General features: G+C 37.4%; 3 protein-coding genes across 5 annotated transcripts; all 3 read left to right on the top strand.

The window, feature by feature from the left end:
- The first annotated feature begins 1,353 nt into the window (after positions 1–1,353).
- On the top strand, positions 1,354–4,062 carry LOC102301071 (UDP-glucuronosyltransferase 2C1-like). The gene is made up of 2 exons (XM_042218620.1): positions 1,354–1,567; positions 2,346–4,062. Exon 2 carries the CDS (start codon positions 2,346–2,348, stop codon positions 3,927–3,929), a length of 1,584 nt encoding a protein of 527 aa, XP_042074554.1. The 5' UTR covers positions 1,354–1,567; the 3' UTR covers positions 3,930–4,062.
- A 60-nt stretch (positions 4,063–4,122) lies between these two features.
- LOC102303271 (UDP-glucuronosyltransferase 2C1-like) lies at positions 4,123–9,748 on the top strand. Of its 3 annotated transcripts, none has more exons than XM_042218622.1 (2): positions 4,123–5,031; positions 7,568–9,748. In XM_042218622.1, the coding sequence occupies exon 2, from the start codon at positions 7,594–7,596 to the stop codon at positions 9,169–9,171; it is 1,578 nt and encodes a 525-aa protein (XP_042074556.1). In that variant the 5' UTR covers positions 4,123–5,031; positions 7,568–7,593; the 3' UTR covers positions 9,172–9,748. The 3 variants fall into 3 exon arrangements, with proteins under 3 accessions (XP_042074556.1, XP_042074562.1, XP_042074560.1); XM_042218628.1 differs by having other exon boundaries at positions 4,123–5,034; XM_042218626.1 differs by lacking the exon at positions 4,123–5,031 and adding an exon at positions 5,041–6,367.
- Positions 9,749–9,880: 132 nt separating this feature from the next.
- Positions 9,881–12,444, top strand: LOC102303791 (UDP-glucuronosyltransferase 2B17-like). The gene is made up of 2 exons (XM_042218633.1): positions 9,881–10,069; positions 10,461–12,444. Exon 2 carries the CDS (start codon positions 10,468–10,470, stop codon positions 12,037–12,039), a length of 1,572 nt encoding a protein of 523 aa, XP_042074567.1. The 5' UTR covers positions 9,881–10,069; positions 10,461–10,467; the 3' UTR covers positions 12,040–12,444.
- Positions 12,445–14,355: the final 1,911 nt, after the last annotated feature.

Here is a 14,355-nt window from a genome sequence, read left to right as displayed (position 1 = left end):
TCTTTGCACACAGATTGATACCGTTATGCACTTTGCCTTACAAGGGTCTACTGAGGCAATGGTCAAGCACACTGACTTTCGAAGTTTACAATGGTGAAAAATGAGGAAGTAATATTGTCTCTTTAACGATGGAATGAAATTGCAACTGAATTAGAGAAGAAAAAAACCCGAAGACGCTATTTTTTAAAAATGGGGTAACTGCCCATATGGAAAAGATATATAATTCACTATCCATAAATTGAGTTTATTACCAGAATCAGTAATAAGGTGAAGAATCAGTTGCTTCTTGTTTTTTCTGATACAGCAAAGCGATGCAGCAGTTGTAAAACAGTTGAACCCTTAATGTGGTGGAATTGGTTTAATGCCATGACCACAATCTATGCCACCTACTCTATAAGTGCTTTGATTATAAAGAAATTTAGTTTATATAGTGAACAAACTAGGATTAGATGAATTAAAATGGTTGTTAAACACTGAGTGTATGTTAGCACCCTGTAGTTGTTTGTGTTTTAACAAGTCAGCTGAAGAAAAACTTCATGCCTAAAGATATTCTTGCCTAAAACTATTTTCCTAAAATTTGAACCACTCTTTATAAAATACCGAATGTTTTTGTTCACCTCACAAATTTGGGTGCGTACTGTATCAACAGCACATTTCCACCCAATTCACCTTGGAAACTTGTATGAGTGAACAAGGTACCAAAAGTTCCATAAAGTTAGTCTTAAAATTTCAACAATTGTATGGTTATCTGTGTGTATACAATATATACAGCAAGTGAATTAATAAGATCCGCACTTGTTTTGAAACAAGCATAACTATTAGAATGACACTAGGAATGAACTTTTGTTTATTTGAATAGGATTATCCTTCAAATTAAGTATATGTTCCGCTATTGAGTTTACAATCGCTTGCCACTAGCACTTTAATACGTATCCACAAAGTGCAGTGAACAATTTTGATAAGTATTAAGAAGGAGAGTAATGCGAAGAGTAGGTACGACACCATATTCACGATGTACTCCACAACGTAAGTGAGATGATCACATATACGTGTTTTAAGCGTGATATATTCTTTCCGGGTTTACAGATGAGGTGATGTTAATGAGTATGCTAGAAGTTCATGGACCAGACACACAAAACACACACACACGGTCACATACCTAAATTTGTTCACAGTGTAGCATGTTTGTCCCATGTCCTGAATGTGATTACATTATATTAACACTTGCCAGACTATAACGATAATTCATTCCATGCCTTCTTTTCTCGCACACAGTATTTTCTCATAAACCGTTATGCACTTATTTTGTCCTTTACATTAGTGTTTAGTCAATGTATAACCTCATTATCGTATCACTGCTCTTTGCACACAGATTGATACCGTTATGCACTTTGCCTTACAAGGGTCTACTGAGGCAATGGGCAATAGTGCCTTTTGCATGGTGGCTCAGCTCCTCCCCTCTGGAGAGTACAAATACACACATGTCACGTTCAACATACTGGTGCTTTGAACAACAGTTCTCTTATCACCGTGACCTTTGCTGGATAAAGAAACTATTCATATTACAGTAAGTAGAAAAGCTTTCAGACTCAATAAACTGTTTAAATGCTGCACTATGCATACATTTAAACATATTAACCCTTTTATGTGGGGGACTGACTTTCAATACAAATAGTATTCTGTTGTTAAAAAGTTAAAAAAAAAAAAGTAAAATTTGCTATAATAAAGTGAAAGCATACCATGTTTTTAGCAGCAATTTAAAAAATATAGATTTAATTTTTTACTTCTTGGAATGTTCATTTTAAAGGTAGGAAAATGTTCTCTAAAACATCTTAAACAATTATTAACAACCGTTTTACAATGCCTAGCAATAACATTGTTTGGACATGGATTTAAAGTTAATTTTTTCTTTATTTTTTGACATTTTTTTGGCCTTTTTTGGGTTGGGGCTTCTACTACACTTGAATTTGAATGAGACCAGGAATACACACTGGGCATATAGTCTACCCACAAAGATAACACAGAGAGACAGATAAACATTCACACTCACATTCCCACCTACAGCCAATCTAGAATTTCAAAATAAGCCCTTTGTTGTACCCAGAGAACCTATAGAGGCACAGTTAGAATTTTTCAAACATTTTTTTAAAAAGATTAGGACATTATAATCTGTTTTTCTGTTTGAAAACTTAATTCGAACTTGCAGATAGTGTTTGCAAATTGTGTGAGAACATCCCTGTCTAGCTATCTTTATTTTTAGGTAGGTAGGGTAACATATCACTACATTTACACTCTGATTTTACAAATGACCTTCTTTATGCCAGTAAGTTGATTTTGAATTTCAGATGAGGGTCCTCTGCTGCTGCACTGCTTTCCTGCTGCTCATCCTAATTCCCAAAGCCTGTGAAGGAGGCAACATCTTGGTCTATCCTTCTGAAGGCAGCCACTGGATAAACATGGAAATTCTACTAAAGGCTTTGCACTCTAGAGGACACAATATCACCATTCTGCGTTCTAGTAAAAGCTGGTACATAAAAGATAACTCATCTTATTACAGTGCCTTTACAGTTCCAGTGGAAAACACCTTGGATCAGACATTCATCACAAGGATTGTAGCTGAGATCATAGAATTTGAACGAGGAGCCCTCCCCTTGATTAGTTTTCTCCACATGAGTGTGGGAATGTTTGGCACATTTATTGATGCCCACAAAGGCGTAGGTGCAGTAGTAACAGCAATGATGGATGACAGCGACTTGATAAGAAAAATGAAAGACAGCAAGTTTGACCTGCTACTTGCTGACCCCTGCTGGGGTGGTGCCATCATTCTGGCCAAATATTTGAACCTTCCTTTGGTTTATAATGTTCGCTGGCTTATAGCTGCAGAGTCACATTTTTCCATAGCTCCTTCACCATTGTCTTATATTCCTATAACAGGAGCAGGGAATACTGACAAGATGACCTTTTTGCAGAGAGTTACAAACATGCTTTTGCACATTATAACCCAAATACAAAATGACCTCTTAGTTAGACTAGTATACCAGAAATTAACTGACAAATATCTTGGGCCTGGTCATGATTTTAATGAGTTAATGATTGCTGCAGACATTTGGCTGATGAGAGTGGACTTTGTGTTTGAGTACCCACGGCCCACAATGCCTAATGTTGTTTATATTGGAGGGTTCCAGTGCAAACCTGCTAAACCTCTGCCTCAGCACTTGGAGGACTTTGTGCAGAGTTCTGGAGACCATGGCTTCATCCTCATGTCTTTGGGAACATTTGTGACTGAACTTCCTGCTGATATAACAAATGAGATCGCTGCAGCTTTTGCTAAACTACCACAGAAAGTCATCTGGAAGTATAAAGGTAATAGACCAGCGAATCTGGGTAATAACACTTTACTGGTGGACTGGATGCCACAGAATGACCTTTTAGGACACCCAAAAATAAAACTGTTTGTGGCACATGGAGGAACAAATGGAGTCCAAGAAGCTATTTATCATGGAGTCCCAGTTGTGGGTATACCTGTGTTTTTTGACCAACATGACAACCTGCTACGTCTGAAAGAGAGAGGAGGAGGCAAAATACTTACGTTAGCTACAGTGGACAAAGACAACAACTTCCTGAAGGCCATAGAGGAAGTCCTGAGTGATCCCTCGTACAGGGCGAACATGCAGAGACTTTCCAGGCTACACAGAGATAAGCCAGTAAAGCCACTGGATAACGCCCTCTTCTGGATAGAGTTTGTCATGAGGCACAAAGGAGCAGCTCACCTGAAAGCACAGTCCTACAGAATGCCCTGGTATTCCTACCACTCTGTAGATGTAGTTTTGTTCCTGGCTGGAGCTATGCTGCTTGTGCTTTTAACCACTTTCTACCTTATTAGGTGTATATACACTGGGATGTTCAAATATAAAGTGAAACATGACTAATGATCAGTGCACAGATGGATTTGATAATGCATTGTGTCATTTTAACTTCTCATTCTTGTTTGAGTACCTCATTCATATGAGGTTGTTATTAAAAAAAACTTCATCGTTATTAAAAGTCTGTGTTTCAAAATAATTCTGAGTGGATTAACTCTAACAAGTTAAACATAATCAATGAAAAAAAAATCCATTTTGTATCTTTACCTGAATATATGTAGTTTTGTTATATTTTGCCTTTGTTTAAAAGGGAAAACAACTGCCTCTATGTTTGACAAACAATACATATCTTCTTAATGAAGAGATTTGAGAGGAATTCTCCGTTGATGGGACTTTAAATGATAATCTCATGCCAGGCAAATCTGAGTAATGATCCCATTTGAATTACAGAAAATGTTCTATTTAATTTGTAAGCGCTGTCAGATCAGTCGCTTATTAATGCCAAGAATGACAGAATGGCACTGGCATAATGCTCTGGACACGCGTGTTTTTAGTCATATGAGAAAATGAATCAATGAATGAACAACTGAATGGTTGTCAGTTTTACTTTAATCGAATGCAGCATTCAGTTGAAATACAAAAAATGTCGGTGTAAATGTAACTTAAAATTGAATCAAGACCGGTCATGTCACATTGCAGGGTAACGCGTTCCTCTCGTCACATTGCATTTTTGTCATAACTCATTAACGTGACGCGTTACAGTACTAAATTCGGTAATCACATCGGGTAACATTTAGGCCTTACTTTGGTTACAATGATTATTCAGTACGCCGAGCGAATAAAAAGTGCAACAAAAAGCACAAAACGTGTCTTCTTCCTGCCCGTTGACACTATGATTTTGGTTCCTGTGTAGGGAGGAGGAAATGGTGGAGCCATAGACATACATAAATGTATGTCCATGGGTGGAGTAGTCTACAACTTTTGAGGAGTAGAGGTTTGGACAATACGTTTCATTTTTAGTTAAAGGACAAGCACGTGATTATTAAGAGCAACAGCACGACATAAAACACTTGTATTGGATTGCCAACACAACATCGGCTCGTTCCAAGCATCTGCAGTGACAGCATGCTGGCTCAGAACTAGCGAAGATCTTCAACAGGCAACAAAGGTAGTAAGGAGCACTCTGTAGCCTCCATTTCTACGTCTTTTTAATAGTAGCTTTGAGGTTTCTTTAGGCTGGTATTCAGCTTTGTGTTGTCGGTTTTGTGGTCATGCAATCAGTGAAGAAAGCGACGTCTCTCTCCCTCTCTCTGTGCGCGTTTGTGTGTGTGTACAAATAAGGAGCAATGTGTAACGCTTTACTTTTTATGAGTAACGATCCCAGCACTGGTGAGGAGTGTGCACACACATGAAGCCTATCAGCTTCAGTATGAAAACATCGAATCGCGGAAGAATAGTAACAATAAAGCTAAACAATAAAGCGAGACTCGGGTTTGGATTACACAATGTATTAGTGACACAAAGAAAGCGCAACATAGGAAAATGTAATCACTAAGGCCAATGCGAGAACACTGATCAGAAGAATAAAAAATTAATTATTTCTTAAATAATTATATGACCTTATATATTTTGCAAAAGAACTAAAGAAATTACATTACTGAGTATTACCGAGTATTCAGTATCAGTACCCGACTCAAATGTTTTTGAGTCGGGTTTGTTTTCCCACAGCTGGTGGCGGTAATGCACCAATTCATAGTTTTCTAACCAAGACGAATTTCAAGTAAGTTTAAAAAGAAGAAGTGCTGTATGAAACTTGTGCAAAGCTATGGTTAGGTGTGGAACGCTTGTAGTAACTGCAGGGCTGTTGTCACGCAGTAAGGCTTGTTAAATTGAAACTGAAGCGCTTATACCCATTCTTATTAAAGTTAAAGCTGATTAAAGTTAATTGGATAGATGGGTTAGTGATTTGATAGATTGCGCTCAGGCTAAGTGGTTAGACATAGTGATAATGACCTTTTTGACTTTATAAGCGTGACTTATTGAATACAATAAACATGCTTCACAAGTGGAAGAGTCTCTATTTACAACCGTGCACAGGTCTATATGAACACATAATTCTTGGATCAGTGCCTGCCTTTTATTCTAGAGCCAAATTCAAGATAGTCATTTTAGAGATAATTGTTTATTTTTTAGTGTTAATGTGTTAATATTTTGCAGACTGGTTAAAATCTCATCGTTTCAGATCAGCATAGTTATTAATATAATATATTTTGGGTTGAAATGTCCAAAATGCAACTTCCTTTTAAACAGACAAGAACTTAACCGTCACAGGCTTTGCACAACTGCAGGGGTGCGGCCAAAAAAAGACAAAAAACACAAAACAACAAAAAAAACACAGAAAGTCTTGTTTTTTTCTTCCACCTTCACTTGTTTCAACTTAACCCACTCCAACTGTGCCTTGTCAGTTTGAAGGAGACGTACAACAAAACTAAGAGCATTTAACTGTAAGTTAAGTTGTTATTTATGCTATTATTTGGCTGTGTTTGTTTTTTGTTGTACTGATTGAGTAGGTTTATATAACACATGCAGCATGACTCGCATTATATATCAAACACACAGCACTAACTGCCGAGAACATTTTAGTGAGTGTCTGTATGTGTGTGTTCACACAACTGTCATTGCTAAGATATGCTTGACAAGTGTCAACAGTTACCCTTTTTATATGCTTTGTTGGTTAATCTGCTATCTAAATTCTTCAATCTTTGTCAATATGTCAGTGTCATTTTTAGAGACATGCATGTAAAGGAATCACTTAAAAAGTGATTCCTTTACATGCATGTACTGGGGGTTCTAATGCACATGGGCCCATTGAGTTTTATGAGACACTGTTCACTTGCTGTGAGAGAGACAAAAATACCTAACCATATCTACATAGCTACTGTAAGTCTTTTTTTCAGTTCAGAACACTGTATCTCTGGCTCATTGCATACTTATCTGGTTAAACAGGAACATCTGAAACCAAAAAATCATCAGTCATCTTCAATGACTTGCATTCAGTGCTTTTATCTGGGTCACAGCACTTTAAAGAGACTGCTTTGTTGACATGCCAACCAAGTTTGTGATGTAACCATAACATTTATAGCTTTTATTTTTGGTTTGACACAAAAGAAAGTGTGGAAAACTACCCTTACCAGTTTTTTTTGTTTTTGTTTTGTTTTGTGTGTGTGTTTTCTTTTTTTTCTTTTTTTTGTGCTCCACTGCCAGATAGTGCCATGACAGGTAGTGGCGAGATTATAAATCTCCTAAACTAAATCCAAACATTTTAAAATATATAAGAAAACATATGCATTTGATCTGTTAAACATGCAGAGATTACTTAATTTCTTAAGAGGAAGATGCCAAACATAGTCACGCTTACAAAATAATTTCTGTTCAGGGACACTGGGATCTGACACAGAATGCACGCAGAGCTCTTGGCACCACACAGCACTCTAATTTCCTGAGAGGGCTCCATGTGCTACATACACGTGAGGGCTGTCAGAAGGAATTTTCTCATGCAAATAAAGAGACAATTGAATAGAAAATCACTGCAGCTCTCTGTTATCCTGATATATCATTGGCCACTGTGCACACATTTGCTGTGATATCATTGTAACAACTCTCTGATATGTGTGTCCTGTTTTTCACCTCTGTTTCTATTTCAGAACACAGCGCTTATGAAGATTTGAAGATGTTTTTGTCACTGGCTTCCATCCTCTCTTTTTTGACTGTTTTTATTCCTGTCGCACATTCTGGAAAAATTCTGGTATTTCCACATGATGGAAGCCACTGGGTGAACATGAGAGTACTTGTTGAAGAGCTCCAATTGCAGGGACACAATGTGACAGTGATTCGGAATGCAGACAGCTGGTACATCAGTAAAACGTCTCCACATTACAATGTAATCACAGTGGATGTTGATGGTGGTGGAAATGAAGATTTTTTTCGTGCATTTGTCTCTGAGGTTATTAAAATTAAGCGAAGCATGGGGTCTGCATGGTCTCACTTTGCTTTACAAATGGAGTTAAAAGACAAATTCTATGAACTGCACAAAAAAGTCTGTGAAGTGATTGTGTTCATCTTTGAAAATGAAGATTTAATGAAGTCCTTAAAAGATGCCAAGTATGATGTGGTTTTGACAGATCCTGCTAATGGCGGAGGAGTGTTGCTGGCACATTACCTTGGCGTGCCATTGGTGTTCAATGCTCGATGGACTGTTCATGGTGAGGCCCACTTTGCTATTGCACCCTCTCCACTTTCCTATGTTCCACTATCACCTTCAGAGTTAACGGATCACATGACCTTCTTTGGGAGGGTCCAGAACATGTTATTTTACATCACGAGAATGCATCTGTACAAGCAAATAGTTGAACCACATTATTCTGTATTGTCAAATCGCTACATTGGACCAGGTGTGCATTATTTCTCCCTTTTTCAAGCTGCAGATTTGTGGCTAATGAGAGTGGACTTTGTTTTTGAGTTTCCACGACCCACCATGCCTAATGTTGTTTATATGGGAGGTTTCCAGTGTAAACCTGCAAAACCTCTTCCACAACACTTAGAGGAGTTTGTGCAGAGTTCTGGAGATCATGGAGTTATCATTATGTCACTAGGGTCTTTGATTGGAGAACTTCCCTCTGACTTAGCTGAAGAGATTGCTGCAACTTTTGGCGAGTTACCTCAGAAAGTGATCTGGAGGTATAAAGGTAACAAACCAGCCCTTCTAGGCAACAATACATTATTAGTCGACTGGATGCCACAAAATGACCTGCTAGGACATCCAAGTATTAAACTATTTGTAAGTCATGGGGGAACTAATGGGATTTATGAGGCTATATATCATGGGATTCCAATAGTTGGCATTCCCATTATTTTTGATCAAGCTGACAACTTATCCCGAATGAAAGCAAAAGGTGTTGCGAAGGTTTTGGATGTTTCAGATTTCGACAGGAAAATATTTAAAAATGCAATACAGGAAGTCCTTAATGAACCATCCTACACAATAAACATGCAGAGGCTCTCCAGGCTACACAGAGATCAGCCAATGAAGCCACTGGATCGTGCTATCTTTTGGATTGAGTTTGTCATGAGACATAAAGGTGCAGCTCATCTAAGGACTGAGTCCTACAAACTGCCCTGGTATTTCTACTACTCTCTAGATGTCATATTATTTTTACTAACAAGTGCACTACTTACATTGGTTTTTTTTGTCATGTTACTATGGTTTTGTTTTAGATTGTGCTTGAAAAGAAAAGCAAAATTGGACTAAAAGTCATTTTCATATGTTGATACATTGTTACAGCACAGTCAGATTGGCTGTGGTTAGTAAAACTGATTTCTTTCTCAGTCATTCCCAGTTTGCCAGAAGTACTGTCTCAGCCAGTCCCAGTGTTCATACTGCTGCACCCAAAATCTTCTCTAGCCCATCTTTACTTGAGTTGATCATCATATAAGTCATCATATAAGTTAACTGTTTTTCATATTTCTTTATTATAAAGATCAGTAGTGGTTTGCACATTTGTCTAAAACACGATCCCTGGTTCAAGAGCGGTAGGAGATACATCCGGCATAAAAATCTGCCAAATCAAATATGTGCAAATATGTATGCAAATATACATATCCTGTATGCTTATTTTACATGACCTCCTGTAGTCTTCTGAAGTACCTTCGTGGGCCATCAGGTGGTGCTGGCTACACTTTGGGAATCACTAAGAAAAAAATCTACTTATCTGTATATTTTTCTGATAGGATTATTTATAACATGTATGGATTTTCCAAATCAGAAAAAAACACACTTGAGGACTGTGGACCACAAAACTAGTTACCTTCGTTTTTGTATGAATTTAAATTACAGAATTGCAATAAAACAAAAGCTTATTGCACCATGTATGTGTTATGGTATATGTTCCTCTGTAGCATTAAACATCTGTAACCCTTCAGTTTTGAAAACAAGGTTTTCCTTATTCAGTCTTAATTTGGTAACTAATGGGCATACGACAAACATCAAATACTGCGTTACCTCCCCTTTGCACTTTCTTATCACCTGTGCTTAAAAGAACATGATACTGCAGTACCAAAGTCCTGCTTAGGTTTAAAACTCTAATGGTTGGTGCATGTTGGTCTCTCCGGCAAAACTGAATTTGAAATTACACAGTCTGCTAAAAAAGGTAACAATATATTTTTACCTACTTTTACCTACAAAAACGTAATAGCTTTTGGGACTGGTAGTTATATGTATTTTCAAGTTAATTGTTAATTGTTCTTCCTGTGGTTTGGATTCTCTTCAGGGACACAGGTTACTTAACTTAATAGCTTATATATGCAAAAACCTAAGTTACTTTATAGACTTCACAGGCTACTTGAAAACATTCAAAGTTTTATTTTAAAGCTTATTGATCTTTACATTTTTGTTATTAAGCTGATTGGAGAAGGCTGCACATACTACAGCAAACACACAGTCATAAAACGTATTAACATAAAATGAAAATAACAATTGTTTAATTGTTGTAATTGTTTAATAAAACAGAAGACTATAATGAGCTTTTTTCCAACCTTTAGAATTAAAATGCACTGGACCTGCATTCTGATTAGTTTCTGCTGGCTCTGCCCAACATTGGTTCATGCTGGGAAAGTGCTTGTTTTTCCAGTCGATGGGAGCCACTGGGTAAATATGAATGTCATTATTCAGGAGCTACATCTAAGGGGCCACCAGGTTTCCGTTGTGCGTTCAACAGACAGCTGGTACATCAAGGAATCCTCCCCATTCTATACTTCAATTACGCTCGATATGGAGTCAGGGTTTGATGAAGACTTTTTAACAGCATTTATTGCGGAACTGTTGGACATCCAGAAGGGAGGGATGTCTGTCTGGAAACGCTTTAAACTGGAAATGGAACTAGCAAAAAAAAACTCTGAAGTGCAAAAGAAACAAAGCAAATTGATTGAAGGGCTTTTTGAAAACAAAGAGCTTATACAGTCACTAAAGGATGCAGAATATGATCTTGTCCTGACAGATCCTGCCACACCAACAGGTGCCATACTTGCCCAATACCTCAAGTTGCCTCTTGTTTTTAATGTTAGATGGACTAGTCAGGGTGAAGGCCATTTTTCAATTGCACCATCTCCTCTCTCTTATGTTCCCATAGTAGGGAGTGAGCTATCTGATAAAATGAGCTTTTTTGAGAGGCTGCTAAATGTCCTAATTTTTGGTTTCGCAGAACATCAGATTGCCCAGTATTTGCTACCACATTATGAGAACCTCATTGAAAAATATTTTGGTCCAGACACAGACTACTTATCCATGTTTCAAGCTGACCTGTGGCTAATGAGAGTGGATTTTGTGTTTGAGTTTCCTCGCCCCACCATGCCTAATGTTATCTATATGGGAGGGTTCCAGTGCAAACCAGCAAAACCGCTTCCACAACATTTGGAGGACTTTGTGCAGAGTTCTGGAGAACATGGTGTGATCCTCATGTCTCTAGGAACTTTGATTGGAGAACTACCCCCTGACCTAGCTGAAGCGATCACTGCAGCTTTTGCAAAATTACCCCAGAAAGTCATTTGGCGGTATATAGGTGACAGGCCAGGCACTCTGGGTAACAACACTTTGCTGGTGGACTGGATGCCACAGAGTGACCTATTAGGGCATCCTAAAATAAAACTTTTTGTGGCTCATGGGGGAACAAATGGTGTTCAAGAAGCTATTTATCATGGAGTCCCTATTTTAGGACTTCCTCTGGTTTTTGATCAACATGATAATTTACTTAGAATCAAAGAAAGAGGAGCAGGGAAAGTCATAGATGTTTTTACTATGAATGAAGACATTTTCTTTCAAGGTATTATGGAAGTCCTGACTGATCCCTCCTACGGCGTGAACATGCAGAGACTTTCCAGGCTGCACAGAGATCAGCCAATAAAGCCACTGGACAATGCCCTCTTCTGGATAGAGTTCGTCATGAGACACAAAGGTGCAGCTCACTTAAGAACTGAATCCTACAAACTGCCCTGGTATTCCTACCACTCTATAGATGTGATACTTTTCTTAGCTGCAGTTGTGCTGGTTATTCTGAGCACCTTTGCTCTCTTAATAAAATGCCTATGCTCTATGTTCCTGAGGACAAAGCATAAACGTGATTAAAAAGAAATAAAATGACAATTAATGTAAAACTTTAAACACGTAAATCATGAAATATTGTATTGTCTTGTGGTACTGTGATTTGATGGGGATGATAGATGTCTAAAAATTAAGAAAAAGAAGATACAAATAATTAATTCTTATAAAATTGTGCATTTTATTAGTAAAGAAATAACTTAGTTAAGGCTGACCATACTACTTTAAATGATATCCTGTCAGTATATTTCAGTGTCTTTCAGGTTTTATAGGGCTTTGATATACTGTATTGTATGTAAAGTCAAATCACAGTCTATATGGATTTTACTTTAACCCTTAAGTGAAACAAACAAATAGTTGTTGTCACTATAGAATTAAATAAAAGTGTGACCAAAGCATATTTGTACTGTTCATTAATTTCTGTGCTGTGGAGAATCTGCTCTCATTTTCTTCTAATCATCTGACTTTACGAGTTTAGTGACTCCATGTGACTTCACTCTGTTCAGCTATCTTTGAAAGGTTTTCTTAATTGCAGTGTTTTCCCCTGCTGTGGTCTGGAATCCTATGCACACTACAACTATTACTAATGGGAATATCTGGAAAAACACGCATGCATCCATTTTCTGAACATGGATGCATGTTAAGAAAATCATCACTTCAAGTTGAAGGGATGTTGGAGCCTATCCTAGCTTACATATTGCGAAGGCAGGGTACACCCTTGACAAGTCACCAGGGTGTACCCAGGGTAAGCGCTTAGAGACAAACAACCTTACAATCACATCTATAACCAATTTAATCACCAATTAATCTAACAAGCATGACTTTGGATCATGGGAGGAAGCTGCACCTAGAGGGAGCCCACACAGGCTCAGAGGAGAACATGCAAACTATGCACAGAAAGGCCCCAGTGAACCAGAAAAGTTCTTGCAGTACTAACCAGTGCATCACGGCACTGCTCTTGTAGGTGAGGTTTCATAACAAACAGCTACACCATTTGCCATTTTATCACTGAAATTACTAGAAGTTACAAACCATTCATCCAGTGTAAGGCAAATTTACCACTCGTTTCAACAAAAATAAGACAGAAAGAAATGAAGTAGTTTGAGATTCTTAGTTGTGTGACTACATTAGTTGGCCAATGAATATGACATCCTGCTGTGTCTAAGAATGAGGGGAGTGGATTAGATAAAGGCAACAACGTCCTCAGGGCCAAACAGGAAGTTTTGAATAAGCCATCCCTCAGGATGAACATGCTACATTTTCAACACTTAATAGGTTTAACTGCCACTTGGGGAACATTTCAAAGCGAAAGAAAATACAATTCGCAGCTAAACTACTGCTATTACCATCAGCTTTGTGAGACCTGGCTAGATCTTCACCCTGCAGAGGTGCACCAGTCTTTAGGATAACAATTTTCCAATTGCTTAATTATTCATTAAATTTGACTAAAGTCCTAAAGAGTAATTTTACAACAGCATTTTTTAATTCAAATAATATATTTTATCTAGCACTACATAATTTTTGTAATGCAAGCTCGAGAGATGCTACGTTTTATCTTCAAGAGCCAATCAAACTGAAAGACAACTCAAATTCTCAAGACCGCAGGTTTGTAAGGGCTATGACAAATGACCATACAGAGTATTTTACTTCAATAAATAAATTTTTTATTACAAAAAGATTAAAAAACATACAGGAAGTATTGTTATAGAAAGTATGTCAATGGGAAACAGGTGAAACATTAAGAATTTCACTTAAGTCTGAATTTTTACTGTTACCAAAAAGTAAACATAACGGGGGTCTAACATCTTTTGCTACAGGAGGGAAAACAAGAAGTGAAGTTTCAGTTTAGAGAAGTGAAATTTTCACATTCTTCTTTTAGCAATCACACATTAAAAAAACAATAGTACAAGTCAACTAATGTTAGTCGGATCAATATTAGCTGCCTGGTGGATTTCACTTGTGTTAAGATAAAAACACAAACAAAAAAAAAATTTAAAAACTTGATTACATGACAAAGTGAAATATCACTTTTAAGGGCAAAAACAAACATGCTAAAAATTTAATGCACATACGTGTGCAGTAAAATAAGACTGGGGTTAAGAACTAGCTAGTTAAGGACAAAAATTCAAAAAACAAAGAGACGTTTTATTGAAAGTAACGACGCTTAACAGTTTCTCTTCCTCCTGGCTCCTGCCTTGTCATCAAGTAGTCTAATAAAACAGATGAATCAGCTGAATTGGCGATCAATGTACTAATCCATTACTTTATGTAGCTTTTGCAGACAAGACACGAAAAGAGAACCATATTTCTCAAAACACACCACAAAGTTTAGGTAAAACAAAC

This window comes from Haplochromis burtoni, unplaced genomic scaffold (genome assembly GCF_018398535.1).
Source record: "Haplochromis burtoni strain Fernald_Lab_line unplaced genomic scaffold, NCSU_Asbu1 Contig_2, whole genome shotgun sequence".
Taxonomy (NCBI): Eukaryota; Metazoa; Chordata; class Actinopteri; order Cichliformes; family Cichlidae; genus Haplochromis; species Haplochromis burtoni.
This window is presented reverse-complemented; position numbering and strand designations above follow the sequence as displayed.